At 46.1% G+C, this 13,769-nt stretch overlaps 1 protein-coding gene and 2 non-coding genes across 9 annotated transcripts in view; 1 reads left to right on the top strand and 2 right to left on the bottom strand.

The window, feature by feature from the left end:
• CAMSAP2 (calmodulin regulated spectrin associated protein family member 2) overlaps positions 1 to 13,769 on the top strand; it is a 103,216-nt gene that overhangs the window by 49,996 nt on the left and 39,451 nt on the right. For 6 of the 7 annotated variants that reach the window (XR_008617000.1, XM_028488260.2, XM_028488262.2 and 3 more), the window contains one exon: positions 9,931 to 10,092. Coding sequence is in view for 6 of the 7 variants with exons in the window: in XM_028488260.2 (XP_028344061.1) it covers positions 9,931 to 10,092 (162 nt within the window). In the remaining variant the exon portion in view is untranslated. Of the gene's footprint in view, positions 1 to 9,327; positions 9,445 to 9,930; positions 10,093 to 13,769 lie in introns of those variants that run through there. The other variant, XM_028488264.2, reaches the window with a different exon arrangement.
• On the bottom strand, positions 3,631 to 3,775 carry LOC112066711 (small nucleolar RNA SNORA62/SNORA6 family). Its single transcript, XR_002892818.1, has one exon. It is a non-coding gene; the product is annotated as a small nucleolar RNA SNORA62/SNORA6 family (small nucleolar RNA).
• Positions 4,029 to 4,173, bottom strand: LOC112066710 (small nucleolar RNA SNORA62/SNORA6 family). The gene has a single exon (XR_002892817.1). It is a non-coding gene; the product is annotated as a small nucleolar RNA SNORA62/SNORA6 family (small nucleolar RNA).

Below are 13,769 nucleotides of genomic sequence, written 5' to 3'. Positions count from 1 at the left end.
GCGGCTGGGCCCGTGAGCCGTGGCCGCTGGGCCTGCACGTCCGGAGCCTGTGCTCCGCAACGGGAGGGGCCCCGACAGTGAGAGGGCCGCGTACCGCAAAAAAAAAAAAAAAAAAAAAAAAAAAGTTTTTGAAGGATGGACGTTTAAGATTGAAAGGAAATGCTGCAGTTTGGAGCAGAAATGGTTTGTGCCCTTTGGCAAACGCGTCTCTGCCGATGAGGCAGAGTGGTGGTGATGGAGCCCTTTGTCTCTAGAGCAGGACAGGCTCGGGTGGCAGCAAGTAGCTGTCTGCCTTTGGACTGGTTCTGAAGCTCTCTGCCGTCCAATTTCTTGTCTATGTAAGGAACGACACTGTTGTCTGCCTTCCACAGTTGTGAAGATGAATTAAAGTGGGCCGGGGAAGCGTCTAATGTAGTACTTGACCTGTGATAAGAGGTCTGTAAATTGTAGCCATTGTGATCGGTTTCTGTTGCCCTATTTCTCTTCCTAGGTCTTTTTTAAACTGAACATTAGTATATGAATTAGTTCAAAATAATATATTTACGTATGTATTGTTATAAAAATGGTTACTTAATGTGTGGTAAAGCAAAATAGTAACCAAAAGAAATAAAATTTATTTTCACTTTAGATCCTAAAATTTCTTAGGAGTGGCATTGTTTCTGGAAGGGGTGCTGCAGAGAAGCCTGCCTCATCTGGATGGCACTGATGCCAGGACAGTTTTCTGACCGAAAAACACTTGTGACCTCTTGCTCTGTGTACTGATGAATCATTTAGGGGGCTTATGTGTAACCTCAGTTGAAGGCGTTTTATTCTTTAAGCTTTTTTCTTGATTTTATATATATTTTCTTTGGCTTATTGAAACCTCCTCAGTTTCTGTATCTAATTGTAGCAACAGGACTGGCAAGTATTGCTTAATTAGAACTTCATTAAGGCCGTACATTCTCCTGTACCCATCTAATGACTTGTTTAACGGACACATACACATTTGGAATGCATTCCTTGTGAGGTATGGTTTGGGAAGAAAGCCACCAACAGTTACCTAGGAATTAAAAAGGTAAACAGAAACAGCTTATTCTGTGCATGTATCAGCAGCTCGTGTTTTAGCTAGACAACATTTAAAGCTTGCCCTGTAAACGTAATTTTGTGGGTTAAGAATATCAATACAAGATTCAGAGTGAAGTCTTTTGACATGAATAGGTGGTGTGTTTTACTCTTGATTAAATCTCATCATGTCCCATTATTGGTGATTCTGAGTTTGACCACTTTTTCCTTTGTAATCGGGGGCATTATATGGAGTGATACTTTGACATTTATTGCATATTGTGTTTCCTAGCGGTTTTAGCATCTCTGGGTGATCTGTGCTGGAATGAAATACTGCAGTGGTGGTTGCAATATGGTGATTTAAAAATTCTGTCATTCCTTTTATATTTCCTCCCTGGCATTGCTCTGTGAAGAAAAGCTATCTCATTCTCCTTCCCCTTTAGTGATTATCACTGTGGACTCATGGATTCATTTTGGTTTTGATTACTTGTGTTATAATTCATTATTGTTGTTAATCTTTTTAGTACTCACGTGGGCCCATATTTGGCCAATGGGACCCCCTCCCCCAGGCTGGCTCCTGTATCCTTTTAACAGCTCCCCATCAGTCTTTGAATACTTTCTTCTTTCTGACACAACTAGCTATTCCAGGCTCACTTTGTGCTTTTCCTGTCTCTGACTTGGAATCAGCCATTCTCTAAAGAGCCTTGGGTTTATTGTAATGTGGAGATGTTATTTAGAAACCAAGATCTGGGCACAGGTATATTTATTGTGTTATTGCTTCCAGGCCCTTTCTTCAAGATAGGGCTAGGAGAAATATACGCGTAGGGTCTTGAGCTCTTAGGGCAACCTCCAATCCAGAACTGACGCCACAGCCTTCTTTCCTGTTTCAGTCTTCAGAGGGGCATCTGCCCAGGGCCCTTTCCCGAGGGCAGCCCCGGCCAAGTGCACTCTTGGCTGGGGACAGCTGCACTGCTTCCCGGGTCCACCTCTGCTGGCCGAGATCCACATCCATCTGTGTCGTCATGTCATCATCCACCAGCCAGCCTCTGATTAGAAAGCAGGCAGCATGTCCCCGCTTGCTTCTGTGCAGTTTTCCCTGCATACTGGGGCAGCTTCCAGCCAGGTGGAGGCGGGGCTCTCCAGGTTACCTCCTGATCACAAAGGTGCAGATCTTTCGAGTGGTCTACCCCAACCCTGTTCTTGACGTAAACCGTGTTATTGTTAGGGCACGAAAGGCCTGTCCTGTTGCTGTCATCCCACTTTGCAGTTGAGCGTAGTGAAGCATAAAGAGGTTGAGGGCTTTGCCCAGGATTGCGTAGCAGGTGTAGAGTCAAGGTTGAACGCAGGCACTCTGCTTGCTCTTCACCTGTGCTCCTGGGCCATAGGTTCACGCAGAGAAGCAGTGGAAGGGGAGACCCTGGAAGGGCGGTGGGCCCCAGGAAGCCCCTGACGGCGCTGGGCTGTGGAGTGAGGTCATCGTCAGTGTGTTGTGCTGAGGGCCTTTGGGGACAGGATTCCTGTCAGGGTGCTATTCTGGGGCCTCCCGGGCGTTTGGGGCCAGGAAATTTGTGATTTTTGATGATGAGCCAGATTTAGAACCACCGCTGTAAGCTATTTCCTGTGTTTACCATATTTATTTGCTACTAATGTGCAGTTCCTGTCTGTGTCCACCCGGCGCAGCCTCAGGTAAACATCCTTAACTTGCCATTTGAGGTTAAATATAGTCCAGAGGAGGTGATGGAACTGCTCAGGAGACATCATTTTTCATTGGTCTGGGACTTGCATTTTGATAGACATTTGGGCTGCCCTGTTTCTTGCATATATTCCTTTTGTAATAAAGCTTGATATCAGTTTGGTTCAGCATTATCTTGGAAACAGTTCTCCATTGGGCGTGTGATCATCAGATTCACCAGATGCAAATGACAGAATGTAAGCAGATGCTCGTGCCACCCTTATGGACACAGATTAAAGAGAACTCTCGACTGCTTTATCGTGTGTCGTACGGAATTCTTTCAATTTCGGCAAAGTTAAATGGCAGCTAAATAAGTATCACTGTGCTAATAGTTCCATGCCAGTAATCGTACTTTTTAACTTTCTTTACCCCGTTCACATGTCTAACCAGATGCGTCCAAATAAAATCGATGTATCGCTTTTGTGTGGTCACAAGCGAATGTCATTCATGTTAAGAGTTTGAATCTCATGGACATCACCTCCCTTGCCAGGGCGCCCAGCTCCACCGTTCCGTCTGGTGTAGCAGAACGACGGTGGCCCGCTTTGGTCCTGACTCTGTTTACTACAGGTTGAATACAGCATCGTTATGACTGGAACAGCCGTGCCTGGATCCTCCTGTAGGTTACAACTAAACTCTTTGCTGTTTCAGTGATAGTCTGCCTCTGTTTTTTTTTGGTTTTTTGGCCGCCTCTCATGGCACGTGGGATCTCAGTTCCCCGACCAGGGATCGAAGCCATGCTCCCTGCAGTGGAAGCGTGGAGTCTTAACCACTGGACCGCCAGGGAAGTCCTGCCTTTGTTTGTAAGGCCAGTGCTTTTTGCTCCTTGGACCAGCCTACTTTTTTTTTTTTTTTTTTACATTTGTAGCAAGTATTACTATCAAACTCCACTCATTGGGCCAGAGACCCTTGTGATGTTAGAGAAAAACTTGCCCCTCGTGTAGCATACTACCTACACTTGTGAGTCCAGTCTACTTTTGATAGCCTGAATTTTTGATATGCTAAGATTTTCTTATCATATAAGGGGACCGACATTGTGATGGGAAATTAATTTTTTTTCTGGAAAATTTCTATTCTCATACCAACTATAGAAATCTATCGCAAGATTCTAGCTACTAAAATAATTAACAGTATCTAAGAAAGATCATAAATAATAATCTTTTAAAGTAAACCATATAAACCTTTTATGCAGATTAGTTGGAGCCTTAAGAAAGTGAACATAAATATCACCAGCCTACTTTTTTTTTTTTTTTTTTACATTTGTAGCAAGTATTACTATCAAACTCCACTCATTGGGCCAGAGACCCTTGTGATGTTAGAGAAAAACTTGCCCCTCGTGTAGCATACTACCTACACTTGTGAGTCCAGTCTACTTTTGATAGCCTGAATTTTTGATATGCTAAGATTTTCTTATCATATAAGGGGACCGACATTGTGATTGGAAATTAATTTTTTTTCTGGAAAATTTCTATTCTCATACCAACTATAGAAATCTATCGCAAGATTCTAGCTACTAAAATAATTAACAGTATCTAAGAAAGATCATAAATAATAATCTTTTAAAGTAAACCATATAAACCTTTTATGCAGATTAGTTGGAGCCTTAAGAAAGTGAACATAAATATCTGTGGGAGGAAAATAGAATTAACTTAGCATATTTATTTATTTTTCTTTTTGTCATCAACTCATATATAGATGCTTCCTGCTTAACATTATGTAGGAAACAAACTTATGGTAGTAAGCAAATGTTAATTTATTTTTTAATAATATCTAAAATACTTCACTGTCCAGAAAAATAAGTGTCCCTTCACCTTGAAGTCCTTTTAAAGATACTTTGCAAACACATGGATATAGCTAACTGCTTAACTTAGACCTAAACGGTCATTTTTGAGGTGTTTACACTGGAAAAGGGTCAGCAGAGCATCATAAATCAATCTAATCTTTTGGGGAGGTAACAACTTGAGGTATAATTGGCACACCATACAGTTCATGCATTCTAAGCGTACAGTGCCATGGTTTTGGTATATTCAGAGTTGCGTAAGCATTGCCACAATCCATTTTAGAAAACAACATTGTTTACCAGGTTCACACATGTTGTGGCCTATGTCAGTCTTTGTTCCGTTTTATTGCCGAATTATATTCCATTCAGAATATCACGGCTATATCATTTTTGCTTATCCAGTCATCAGTTGATGGACGTTTGGCTTGTTTCCACCTTTTTGGCTATTACAAATAATGCTACTCTGAATATTTGTGTACAGCTTTTGTGTGGACACGTTTTCGTTTCTCTTGGGTATAATAAACCTAAAAGCAGAGCTGCTGGGGCAGACTCTTTGAGAAACTTCCAGACTCTTGCACAGTGGCTGCACTATTTCGCATTCCCACCAGCGGGGCACAAGGGCTCCCATTTCTCCACATCCTCGCCAAGGGTTGTTATTATCTGACTTTTTAATTATAGCCTTCCTGGTGGGAAGTGGTACCTCAGTAGGGCTTTAAGTGCTGTTTTCCTTGTATCTCCATGTAAATGAAGGATAAATGAAAATTATGGTGAACTTGTTTATATGAATAAATGATGTGTAAAATATTATTTTCTGAATCAGAATTAACTATGACAAACTAGATAATGTGATGTGTATATGCTGTGGTGTGCCATTTTAGCAGAATAATTCCAATTCCTCATGTTCATGTCGGTCTGCTGAGTCTGATCCCTCCCGTGTCCCTCTAGGAGGGCTTGGACACAGTTGGTGCACTGGCCACTGCGCCACAGGCCTGAGTTCAGTTTAGGAAATATTTTCTTAGTCCTGCATCTGATAAAAGAATAAAAAAGCCATGAAATAGTAGACCTTGGGTGTTATTAATCTGTGAGGCTCATTAATAGCCTTCTTACCTACAGCACTTCAGGGCTCTTCTTTATTTAATAGCCTTAACCTTCATTTCTGATACCTAAATGTACATCATTTTTGTCTAGACTCCGCTGGTCGGAGATAACAAAAATGTAACCTGTAGCCCAGATCTAGAAGCTAATAGAGGCCTCAGTGAGTTCCCGGCCCCCTTGTCCTTGCCTTTTTCACTAAAATGCAGGAAACCTTCCTGCGTTCCCTTCCTAACTAGCCTTTCTGCTGCTGCCCCTCCCGGGCGGCGCGCGGCCCTGGGGTCTGCGGGCTGCCGGTGGGCCGTGGGAGCTCTGCCCCGGCTTCAGGCCGCAGCCCGGCACGCCTCCTGGCTCTGTAACCTCGGACAGGTGGCTCCGTTCTCTCATCTGTAAGATAGGTTTAATAACAGTGCATCTCACAGTGCCCTGTTATCAAGTGAGCTGACACAAGTGCGGGAAACATTGCCTGGAGCATAACATTCAGTGCTGGCTGCCGTTATTATTATTCTGACCTTAATGCTTTGGGTAAAAATTTAAATGCGTGTATTTTATTTAGAGACATAAATCATTCCAAATTGATTGATTGTAGCCTACAGCTTATTTTTCACTGTCGATGCTGTCTAGATTCATTATGTATATAGTTTCTGTTATACATAATTTTTAAATTTACTTCTATCTCATAAAGTTAAGGGGTTAAAAAAAAATCATAATAAAATTTGAAGGTTCTTAGTTTAAAAGTGGGTGAATATCTTATAGAAATATCTGTAAACACAGTAGTGGAATTTTTTAAAATCTGTTTTTAAATTTAGGAAGTGAAGTAATCAGTGAGATGAGCTTTGTTCTGAAAATGTATTACTAATTATACTTAGTGTTTACTACCCTAATTTTTGAAGTAAACTATAGATTTTGTATGTATTTTTTGCATATTATAACGAGGTCATTTCTAAGTAAGTTTTATTTTTATTCATTCCTTTTCCCTTCCTGTTTTATATATATTTTTTATATATATATATATTCAAGATGTATATGTACATACACTTATGTCTGCCCATTTATATGTATATCTTTATTTTGAGCATTGTCATAGTATGGCGTTGTTTTTTCTACTCAGCATTGTAGTGTGCACATCTTCCCCTATCGTTAAATAGCCTAGGATGGCATACATTGCCCATTGTGCTTGTAACATCGCTTCCTTTCTTGTTATATACAGTTCTGTGATGGTCAGTTTCATTCATACAGCTCCTTTTTCTCTCGTAAATTGTATCTGTAGAATAAATTGCCAAGAGAAAGAGTCTTAGTGAAGAGGAGGTGAATGGTTTTACAGCTCTTGAGATGTTTTCCCACATTTTTGTTCAAAAGAGTTATGCTTTGTAATGCTGTAAATACTAATGACTCAGACTCTCCCCTCAAAACCTTGTGCTGGGAACAAAGATGAGAAAGACAGGACCCCGCTCCCTAGGGCTCGAGTGAATGGAGAGGACACAGAGATCACCTGAGTGAAAGGGCGTGCTGCGGTTGATGCCGTGTCCACTCTGAGTCTGAAGAAGGAATTGGGGTCTCTGGGCAGTAGCCGCCTGAAAAAGAGGGAGAATGTGAAACTATGACTTGAGGTTCAAAGAATTACGATTATTTTTCTTTCTTGCATATGATGTCTGTTTATCATTTCCAGAACGTACTTCTTGCCTAACTATTGATACGTGACTGAGCTTCTGCCAACTGCACGACACGGTAGAAGGAGCACATGGGTTTGGACAAACCATTCAACTTTAGGGGCTTCAGCTTCCTCACATTAAAAACATAAGTGATGCTTCCTTCAGAGCTTTAAGGGTTATAACAAATGTATCTTACCTCCAGCCTTACTTCAGAAAAGATTTGAAATGGAAGAGCTAGTCTGTCAATAAAGCCCTCAGCACAGCACCTGGAGTCACCACTGGTTTTCTGATCGCCATGACCAGGCATTCTGCTTCGGACGGAGCACCTGCCTTCCCGCAAACACTGCTGAGTTTTCAGGACGCTGGTCCACCACCTCCGGGTCAGAGCCCACTTCCTCAGCCTCCTGAGTCAAGCTAGCTCTTCACTCTTCACAGTGAGCGGTAGACCAGCTCCTTTCCTTCCTTTAGCCCTTGCTCGCTGTCAGGTAATGTGTGAGCTGTAGGGAGTGCGGAGATGCTCAGACAGTGCCCTTGCCCTTGGGGTCTCACTCTCTCCCAGGGAGATGGTGCCCGTCCTGCAGCAAGACAGTCTGTGGTCCTCAGCTAGCTGCTCATCAGCCTCACCCGGGGAGCTTCTTACAGATACTGTTTCCCGTGCCCTGCTTCAGGTAATTAAGTCAGAATTCGGCGCGCGTGTCGCTAAACCTGTTGTGGTCATCATTTCACAGTATCTGTATGTCCGGTCTTAAACCGACACAGTGTGGTATTTCAGTTACCTCGCAATCAAACTGAAAGAAAAAAAGAATTTCATGCAAGTCTAAATAGTATACTCACTCCGTAGGAAGAATGATCCAGTTTGATTGGAAAGGGGGTCGGAAGGAGGGTGACAGTGAGACCGACAACAGGACTTAGTCTGCAGTGTGAGGTGGCGACGACAGGTGAGGGCATGGGGGCTTGAAGCCTGGCGACAGGTTTGAGGAACAGCAGACGCTCGTCTGAGGCTGTTCTAAAAGGAATGTAGATTGGGGGGAAGGAAATGCAGGTTGTAAAACTGGATTGATAGGGAGGGGCCTTAGACTTTATTATATAGAAGATGAGGTAGGCTTTATGGGCGCGTGCTATGATGACATCTCTGATTTGGAAAACTAACTAGTCCCCAGTTGATAACATCTTCAAAAATAAATTCCACGTGCATTTAAAGTATCAATAATAGAAAAAGCAGAGGATACTATTTCTATATACTCGGGGGTGTGCGGGGGAGCCTTTTGTAAACTTGGGAGAAATTCCAAAGTCGTGAAGGAGAACATTAAGATTGACAGGTTTTACCGGGTAAATACTTAGAACTTCTCTGCAGCACAATACATTCCGAATAAAGTTGGAAGTCCAAAGACAGGCTAGGAAAAAGTATTTGCTACCTGAATGGTACAGAGCTAATGTACCTAATAAACAATGAGCCCTGACAAATCAAGAAATAAAGAAAGGTGAATATACCTAAGAGAAAAATAGGCCAAAGGTAGGAGCAGGCAGTTTTCCAAGGAAAAAATACAAATAGCCAAACATACAAAAGATGCCCATCCTCAATCAGAGAACGCGAAGTCTGAACAAGAGTGGGGTTTTTAACCTTCAGACTGATACGGATGGTAAAAAGTAAGTGATGTCTAATGTTGGCAGACGGCGTGGGGAACAAGCACCCTTGCTAACGTTCTTGGGGGCTGTGAAAGTCGCTGCAGCCTTTCCAGAGAGCAGATAAGTGACGATTCATCAAAACTTCGCGTGCGGCTGCTCTCGGGCCCGGTAGCCCCACGGTGGAGAATCGGCCCTGGAGAAACACAAGGTTGTAGCGTTGTTTGTGATGCCAAAGAATAGGAAGCAGTGTAAATTCTTACCAAAATTACATTTTTGGTAAGAATAGGTACCAAACCGTGGACACTGCTTGGGAAATAGGAGGGGGAGAGGGTACTTTCGACTTTAGATACTTTGTAATGTGGGGAAATGTTAAGAAACCCCCCCTCCCCCCATATAACGTTTCTGTTTGAAACCACCACTCCCAAAACACAGCAACGGAGGAAAGACTAGAAGTCCTGTGCTGGATGAAGAGGATGAGGAAGAAGTTGGAGCCAGGAAAATCAGGATTTTTGCCTTGTTCAGGGGTGAGCCATGGTGATGTCTGAATGGGAGCGGAGGCCACCAGACCAGGAGGGTAGCCTTGAGAGACAGCTCACAAGTAGCACGTGTACATTTCTACCGCGTGGTGTACGTTTCCACAACGTGGTGTACGTTTCTACCATGTGGAGGAGAGGCCTGAGGAGAGCACTTACTCAGAGACCGCTCTGAAGTTTGAAGTTGTGTTACTGAGCCAACGGTTGCGACATTTTCAGAGGCAGGAAAAGCAGGAAAAGGAGCATCCTTTGAGTAGAGGATAATGAGTGCCTTGAGCATAGATCCTCAGTAAGTATCTGAGCGATAAATCAGTTGGGCTCCGTTAGCTCACCTCTGGCCTGTACCACTTCTGCCTGCTTATCAGGGCTTGTCTTCCATAGCCTTTAGTTCTGCTCCTGTTTCTTAGGAAATATTATTAGTATGTAAACATACATAAGCAGCAGTTTCTAACGGTTGTTCTCGGTTTGTGTTTCCAGAGCGCTCACCTGGCCATGATGGACACCCTCATGATGGCTTACACCGTGGAGATGGTCAGTGTGGAGAAGGTGGCCGCGTGTGCCCAGCAGTACTCGGCTTTCTTCCAAGCCACAGATCTGCCCTATGACATTGAGGATGCCGTCATGTACTGGATAAATAAGGTGGGGAGCTGCTCCCTCGGGTAGAAGAAGTCTCAGAACCAGAAAACATCATACACCCCCACTCTGCTGTGCACTGACTGTTTGTGTCCCCTGCCCCCCAGTTCATATGTTGAAGTCATAAGCCCCAGTGTGGTGGCGTCAGGAGGTGGTTAGGTCGTGAGGGCCTGGCCCTCATGCGTGGGACCTGTGCCACTGTCTTTATAAAGAGACCCCAGAGAGCCCCCTCGCCCCTTCTGCCGTGTGGCGAAGCAGGCTCACCAGACACAGTCTGCTGGCGCCTTGATCTCGGACTTTCCAGCCTCCAGAACTCTGAGAAATACATTTCTGTTGCTTACAGACCACCCAGTCTGTGGTATTTTTGTTGTAGCAGCCTGAACGGACTAAGACAGGTTCCATTACTCTTTTTTTTTTTTTTTTTTTTTTTTTTTTTTTTTTTTTTTTTTTTTTTTTTTTTTGCGGTACGCGGGCCTCTCACTGCTGTGGCCTCTCCCGTTGCGGACCACAGGCTCCGGACGCGCAGGCTCAGTGGCCGTGGCTCACGGGCCCAGCCGCTCCGCGGCACGTGGGATCCTCCCGGACCGGGGCGCGAACCCGCATCCCCTGCATCGGCAGGCGGACTCTCAACCACTGCGCCACCAGCGAAGCCCTAAAAATGTTCACCTTTATCATGAGTTCCAAACCACCGAGGCCTTTAATTCTCCCGGTCTCACTTGACTTCACATTTCTCCTCTCTGAACTTAGATTCCTGCCTGGACGGTCAGTTCTGCATCCTTCTCCTTCCCTTGTGCTCATTTGATAAAACGCCGCTGAGCCCAGTTACCATCTTATCCCATAGATGTACCTGTGAGGTTAACACTGCTGGAGGAATTCACACGGGGAGCCCAGTGTACATTCCTGAGCACCCGCTTCAGACGGACACGCAGCCCTCACTGCCAGCCCGACGGGCGTGTCCCTGAGCAGGTCCCTTCCCCGCGCTTCAGCGTGACCGCCCGTCAGCTGAGGGCCTCGCGAGTGCTTTTCTCTTAGCGTGGAGACGGGAAGCCATCCGGGGGGAGTCCCTGTCCTCGCTGCCGAGTCTGTAGACCTGTCCTCATCCGCACCGTTGTCTTCCTTTTGCTGCTCTCACAGCGGAGGGTGTCCCCTTCCTGTCAAAGGCCAGTCCCCCTACTTACTGCTCTAGAGCTCCTCTCTCTTCTCTTCGTCACGGACACCGGTCCTCAGCTTCAGTTTGTCTTTACACTTGAATGTGTATAAGAATTTCCTGGGAGCTTGTTGCTCTGGGCTGGGGTGGAGAGTCTGCGTTTCTGAGCAGCTCCGGGCAGTGCTTCCGAGGCTGGTCTGTGGGCCGCACTCACGCTCCTCCGTCACCCGGCTCCCTCCCTGTCGGATCATCCGAGTAAGAATAAGACTGCTCTGGTGTCTCCCATCCTGGTAAACAAAGCTTCCCTGTCCAAGTGGGACCCTGGTTCTCTGTACACAGAACCTCTCCGTCCACTTCCCCACTCCCACCCTGAAGTCGCTGCTGAGGTCACTGTAGGCGCCCATTTGGACAGATCCGGTGACTGCTTTTCTGTCTGCATCTCGAATTCACACGTGAGCCTTGTGAAGCCTCCGCGGAGCACCCGGGCGGGCGTTTTCCAAGCCCGGCGCCACACCACCTCCCTGCCGGCGTCCCCGCCGTTGTCCCCTCCCTGGGCTCTGGGGCCCTTTCCTGCCAGCACGGTGCAGGCAGCCAAGGATCTGTGGCAGTTCCCGTGTGGGCCGGGGTCTCCCCCGTTAATGGGTCCTTCCCGCCCCTCCTCCTTGGTGCCCGGCCTCGCCCGTGATTTTGCCCCCTTTGCGCCTCAACCCGCGAGGCTGCAGCTTCCGGCTTGAGTCCGGCCACTCAGCCTCGTGCGGCTTGAGGGCAGAGCCACGCAGGCCGACTGCACTCGGCCGGGCTCCCTCCCGGTCCTGCCGTCGCATCCAGAGCGCCCCCCGGTGTCCCCGGGAAGCTCTGGGTGACACCTGCTGCTCCAGCAGGACCAGAACCAGGACCCCCAGAATGTTGCTTTCGGGCCACTCGGATCATGTTGAGTTCACATTCTACACTGACAAGTCAAGTGTACCGGTGCCGACAGAGTGCCGTCCAGCCCGACCCCTGTGTGCACCTCCGTCCTAGGCCAGGACCTCTGTTCCTCTTCTTCCCTCCCTTCCCCCATCCCAGCTGTGGGGCTCACCGCTGGGCCTTTGGACGCGATGCTGCCCGTTTGTGGGCGGCCCGTCCGTCGCCCAGCTTTTTGTGCGGCTCAGTGCCTCTGCGCTATCGCTTCTCAGCTTGGATGGCGCTTTCTCCTCACAGCCTGTCTAAAGTGGGCACCTGGCAAGTCTTATTCTCTACTGTGATGCTCTGTTTCCTTTATAGCGCTTTTCAGAGTTTAATCATTTAAACAAACTAGAATAATCGATATGAGGACAAGTACTGTGCCCACTTTCTTTTTTTAGCGCTAGCGCTTGGGCTAGTGCCGTGTTTGGCAAAGCGATGGTGTTTAATACGTCGAAGAGGGAGTTCAAGCCACAGAATCAGGCTCGGCACTGTAGAACTTCGGGAGTCTACGGAAAGATAAGGAGATCACCTAATTAGGCACGTCCAGCACCTTTAGGCAGCCGTGTCCACCCTCTTCAGTTTTCAGGTCGTGATTGAACCTGCACCTCAGAGTAGCTCAGAGTAGCTTTTTCTCGCTCGTTCCCCCAGCCCCGGCGTCGGCGTCTATTCTCTGGTTGTGACATCACCCTCCGCTCTCCAGTGGAGTATGTGCTGCTTCTTCTGGCTCTTATCTTGGCTCATCCTGACCTACTTGCCTTTTCTTCTGGATAATACAAGTATTTTTTTTAAAAAAAAAAGCTACCATAGAAAAATGGGAATTACATGGCTAGAATAGTTACCAGCATTGTTGACTGTAAATGAGTTTAAACTTAACGAAAGCAAGATCACAGAGGACAAGATTGTAATGGCTAAGTCAGGCGGGGTACACAAGCGTTATGAATACAGGAACTTTCTGTTACTTGGCCCTACCTCTCTGTAGTTCCATCTGTAGCCTCCCTTGGGTTCACCAGGCTCCAGCCTTACTGTTCTTTCACTCCCTCAAGCACACCAGGTTTTCCCACCACAGGGCCTTTGCTTGTGTTTCATCCTCCTCTCTGTCGTGGCTGCAGCTTCAGAGGCTGCCTCTGGGACAGCGTCCCTGCCAAGACAGGTCTCCCCACTCCCGTGATTTTCTACTCACCTCTTTACTGATTTGTACCACCCCTTACAGATTGCTTTTGTGGGGGGGAGTTTTTTACCCTTTTCTCCTTTTTTGTTCCATCTCCCTTGTTCCGCGAGGACAGGGACTAGACTGTATTTATGCACCATTGTGTCCCTAGCCTCTTTTTTTTTTTTTTAAACATCTTTATTGGAGTATAACTGTTTTACAATGGTGTGTTCGTTTCTGCTTTACAATAAAGTGAATCAGTTATACATATACATATGTTCCCATATCTCTTCCCTCTTGGGTCTCCCTCCCTCCCTCCCTATCCCACCCCTCTAGGTAGTCACAGAGCACCGAGCTGATCTCCCTGTGCCATGCGGCTGCTTCCCACTAGCTATCTATTTTACATTTGGTAGCGTATATATGTCCATGCCACTCTCTCGCTTC

Source organism: Physeter macrocephalus, chromosome 4, assembly GCF_002837175.3.
Source record: "Physeter macrocephalus isolate SW-GA chromosome 4, ASM283717v5, whole genome shotgun sequence".
NCBI lineage: Eukaryota > Metazoa > Chordata > Mammalia > Artiodactyla > Physeteridae > Physeter > Physeter macrocephalus.
Note: the sequence above shows the minus strand (reverse complement) of the source record. Positions and strands in the feature narration are given on the sequence as shown.